Source organism: Bison bison, unplaced genomic scaffold, assembly GCF_000754665.1.
Source record: "Bison bison bison isolate TAMUID 2011002044 unplaced genomic scaffold, Bison_UMD1.0 scf7180017864228, whole genome shotgun sequence".
NCBI lineage: Eukaryota > Metazoa > Chordata > Mammalia > Artiodactyla > Bovidae > Bison > Bison bison.
In genome coordinates this window covers 8,726,256-8,731,170 of record NW_011494800.1, presented here as the reverse complement: position 1 = coordinate 8,731,170, position 4,915 = coordinate 8,726,256, and the positions used below count along the sequence as shown (strand labels likewise).

The following is a 4,915-nucleotide window of genomic DNA, read 5'->3' as shown; positions in this document are numbered from 1 at the left end:
TTTGTCTTAGTTTAAGTGTGTGTACCCTCTTCAGTTACTGTCACATTTTAATCACCTACCTACTCCAGGAACAAGGAGATTGTATTAAGTTCTCCACTTCATTAGATTTTTCCCCCTAACTTATTAGATGTATTTGATAATACTACTGTGACTTATTCACAGGGATATATGATTTTCACCAAATATATCTCACTTTATTAGATGCTTATACTTCATATATTTATATATATATATATTTATATATATTTTTATTTATATCACAAAACATGTATTTCACCACCTGTATCGCTTGAATATAAAGGCTCTATAAAGAGAAAAAGTGATTGGACTTTCCAGGGCGCTTTGGTTTAATTCAGTTTTACAATCTCCCCTGTGTGGTTCTTAAAACTACTGTAACTCAGTAAGTATTTATTGAGTGATTACCATAAGCAGGTTTCTCCTCAGAGTTTCAAAACCTTTGTATTCCTACATAGCAGATCAATTAAAAAATTTTTGTAGTTCTTATTTGGAGATTCCCAGGTAAGCAAGCCTGATGAAAAGTAAACGCACTCAAGAGGCTGACTGTGGTTCTGACTTCTGTTCTCTTTTTGGTCTATGGTAACTTTCATCCACAGTCCTACCTGGATTTTCCTATATGGATTTTAAGTTTGATGTCAAATTAATGACGGTAAAATAATATTTACTTAATATACCTTCCTTTCTTATAACTGTAGCCTCAAAGTAATTCTGATCTCTGGGAATTACCTCAGCCTATATTTCTGGGATAAGAGGCTTATATGTGTTTGTTTTAAAAGTTGCCTGAGGGACTTCCCTGGCAGTCCAGTGGTTAAGACTCTGGTTAAGACTCTGTGATTCCAGTTCCTGGAGTGTGGGTTTGATCCCTGGTCAGTAACTAAAATCTCACCTACTGCCTTATGCAGGAAAACAAACAAACAAACAAACACCTTCCTGAATTGAAACCATCCAGGTTCAGGTGATTACTTTAAAGGTGTTCACTTATTTGCCCTCTTCATAGAATAGTGGTCTTCAGCCTTTAACATCAGTCTCCAGGGAGCTTTTGAAAAATGCAAATGCCTTGATTCTACCCAAGGCCAGATGCGTTATGATATGGGAGGTGTGAAAGGTGAATGGGGTGTTTAGTGGAGGGTTTTTTTTTTTTTTTCTTTTAGAATCATTACAGGTGATTTCTAGGGTAGAGCAGAATTTGACAGTTACTGCATTGTTGTTATTTAGTCACTAGTCATGTCCCACTCTTTGCAACACCAAGGACTGTAGCACACCAGGCTTCTCTGTCCTTCACAATCTCCCAGAGTTTGTTCGAGCTCATGTCAGTGACGCCATCCAACCATTTCATCCTCTCTCATCGCCTTCTCCTCCTGCCCTCAATCTTTCCCGGCATCAGGGTCTTTTCCAATGAGTCAGTTCTTCCCATCAGGTGGCAAAGTAACGGAGCTTCAGCTTCAGCATCAGTCCTTCCAATGAATATTCAGGGTTGATTTCCTTTAGGATTGACTGGTTTGATCTCCTTTCAGTCCAAGGGACTCTCAAGAGTCTTCTCCAGCACCACAGTTCAAAAGCATCAATTATTCGGTGCTCAGCCTTCTTTATGGTCCACCTCTTACCACCATACATGACTACTGGAAAAACCATAGCTTTGACTAGACAGACCTCTGTGGACAAAGTAATGTCTCTCCTTTTTAATATGCTGTCTAGGTTGGCCATAGTTTTTCTTCCAAGGGGCAAGTGTCTTTTATTTTCATGCTGCAGTCACAATCTTCAGTGACTTTGGGACCCAAAAAATAAAGTCTGTCACTGTTTCTATTCTTTCCCCATCTATTTGCCATGAAATGATGGGACCAGATGCCATGATCTTCACTGAATGTTGAGTTTTAAGCCAGCTTGTTCACTCTCCTCTTTGACCTTCATCAGGGGGCTCTTCAGTTTTTCTTCACTTTCTGCCATAAGGGTTGTGTCATCTGCATATCTGAGGTTATTGATATTTCTCCCAGCAGCACTGATTCCAGCTTGTACTTCATCCAGCCCAGCGTTTCTCGTCATGTACTCCGCATATTATAAGTTAAATAAGCAGGGTGACAATAAACAGCCTCGATGTACTCCTTTCCCAATTTTGAATGACTGCTTTAACCCTTGAATAACTTGTGACCAGGGACACTGTGTTGTTATCCTCATGTTCACAGTCTAATGTAGTGCTCTGTATTAGTGGTTCTATGAGGACTTGTCGAATGAATGATGGAGCAGACATCCCCTATCTAGGGTCCCCAGCCTTCAGGATCTAATAATGCTTGATGATCTGAGGTGGAGCTGATGTACTAATAATAGAAATAAATGCACAGTAAAGCTAAGGCACGTGAATCATCCCCAAACCATCCCCTCTTATTGCTCTGTGGAAGAACTGTCTTCCATGAAACCGGTCCCTCATGCCAAAAAGGTTGGGGAGCGCTGCCTTGTCGTCTGTGCACGCACTTGTCCGCTGAGTGACATCCAGCTGAGTCTAGTTCCAGGTTTAGTCATGTCGGTCTTCATTTTCTTAGCACAGGTGCAGCCGTGAACAGCAGTGAGAGCCTCCCTCCTTCCTCATCCGTCAATGACATCTCCTCCATGTCCACCGACCAGACCCTGGCATCTGACACTGACAGCAGCCTGGAAGCCTCGGCAGGACCCCTGGGTTGTTGCAGGTGACTAGCCGCCTGCCTGCGAAACCCAGCGTTCTTCAGGAGATGATGTGATGGAACACACACGCAGACACGCACGCACACACGCAAACGCAGACACGCAACGACAAGAACGTGGCAAGGGAGAGAATCCGAGTCTAAAATTGAAACACATCTTTCAGCCTGCTTCTTCTCCAGAGTTCTGTATTGCAGCTAAGCCAAATGTATATTTAACTCCTAGTTGCTCTTGCTTTGGTATTCTTCCAATGATGCTTTTACTACAGAAAGCAAATCAAACACAATTAGAGAAGCCTTCTCCATAAAGTGTAATTTTAATGGCTGCAGAACCAGTGACCTGTAACTGCCCTTTCAAATGGCATGACAAGGTGTGCAGTGGCCCCATCCAGCATGTGTGTGTCTCTATCTTGCATCTACCTGCTCCTATTGGCCTAGTCAGATGGATGTAGATACAGATCCGCATGTGTCTGTATTCATACAGCACCACGTACTTAGAGATGCTACTGTCAGTGTCCTCAGGGCTCTCCCAAGACATCACGCACTGGGGTACCACATGGTCCATTTCATGTGATCTATTACTCTGACATAAACCCATCTGTAATATATTGCCAGTATATAAGCTATTTAGTTTGTTAATTGATTAAGCTGTATGTCTTATAAGAAAATGTGTAAAGGGCGGAATATGGGGAGGGAGTGAGTTCTCTTGGACCCTTGAAGATGTAGCTTCCAAATCTGAACTGATTAAATGGCACCTGTAAACCAATTTGTAGAAAGAACATATGTGATGCTTATGTACAGTGCGGGGTGGGAGAGGGTAACAGTTTCCAGGTACTGAATGGTTTGACCTTTAGAAGGAAGGTAGGCATAACAGCTGAGGGTCTTTTCTCTGATAGTGAGTGGGTAGGAGAGACTAGGGTAGTGTGGCCATGTGGGAGGAAGAACTAAAGGAGGTATGACCCAGATTTAGGAGACACCGGCATTCCTGTTTTAGAAAGGAGACCCTCATTTATTGTTTGCAAATTATGTGTCACAACTGAGAAGAGATTGGCAGCTAGTGAGGCAGGGTTAGTGTGTCCATATCTGATGGGAACCCTTCTCTGAAATAGACTGGAGCTGCCTCTACGTGGTATCCCTAACAAAAAGTGAGTTTGCCTAGGCTATTTTTAGATTGTGGGTTGTGTTTTCCATGACTGTGCTATTTTCCATGTTTATACCTTGTCAAGGTTTTATTTTGAGAAGAAATATTACTTCCCTCTTCTGGAATTAAAAAAAAAAAGATTACTTAAAAAAATACCCAAAGCCCAGGGCAATCCTCAGGTTAGCATTTGAAAACATCCACAGACGTTCCTCAGGGGTTTCCCCGACTCCTTAACATGGCCAGTGTCTCTTATTTATTTATTTTTTCATAAATTTCAACAATTCAAGAAGGGCTGATCATTTGAGTTTTGTACCACAAGTTGACATGACAGCAATAACTCTGCCCATAAGTTACTGCTCCTAAATAGCTTTAGCAATAGAGTGTCTTAAAAGCCATGAAGCATTGATGTCAATGTTTAGCAAAATCTCCTGAATTTAGCTCAAAAATAAATGAAAGTGCTTTCCCAGGCACTTGAAGGAGGCACTGTGAAACATCCTGGTTCCATACAAGGCGATACCAGGATAACTTCTCAGCAATAACAGGACCAGGTCGACCCTTCTCCTCTTATTCACTGTAGTGAAGTATCCATCACAACTCTGCACTCTGACCATTTTGGTGCTCACCAATGTGGTGGTATTTCACCTGAAGAAGAATGAAACACACAGGATGGTTGGTTGAGTGTGAGATGACAGGCAAATGGAATCCCTCGGAAAACAGAGCAGTCAAGAATGCCAGTGCTGTGAAAACTGCCTTAAACACAATGATAGGGAAGCTGTATCTCTTCCTAAGCAATAGAATCAACTCCCACCATCGCCACGGGAGCAATGCTGCCATTTACCAGGGATTGCTTCGCACCATAGATTTCATGACAAGAGGTCATTTGTTCAAAATGGAGAGAAAAATTATTAGACTGTGCAGCTTGCCCCTGGAATAGAAGTGGCCCATGTCTCTATCTTGCTGCCCTTGTTTTTGGTTAATATTGCAGACAATCTGGAAAAATGCTTCCACATTCACATGAGTTCTCTCAATTTTCTTTGTGTTACACTCTCTCAACCCTCTCCCTCACTCCCCCTCCCCTCCCCCTTTA

At 42.1% G+C, this 4,915-nt stretch overlaps 1 protein-coding gene across 3 annotated transcripts in view; it reads left to right on the top strand.

Moving 5' to 3' along the window:
* The window catches only part of MAPK10 (mitogen-activated protein kinase 10), a 195,169-nt gene extending 191,716 nt beyond the window's left edge, over positions 1 to 3,453 (top strand). For 2 of the 3 annotated variants that reach the window (XM_010845972.1, XM_010845971.1), the window contains exon 12: positions 2,558 to 2,700. In XM_010845972.1, coding sequence (XP_010844274.1) covers positions 2,558 to 2,700 — 143 coding nt within the window. Of the gene's footprint in view, positions 1 to 2,557 lie in introns of all 3 variants that reach the window. The other variant, XM_010845973.1, reaches the window with a different exon arrangement.
* Positions 3,454 to 4,915: the final 1,462 nt, after the last annotated feature.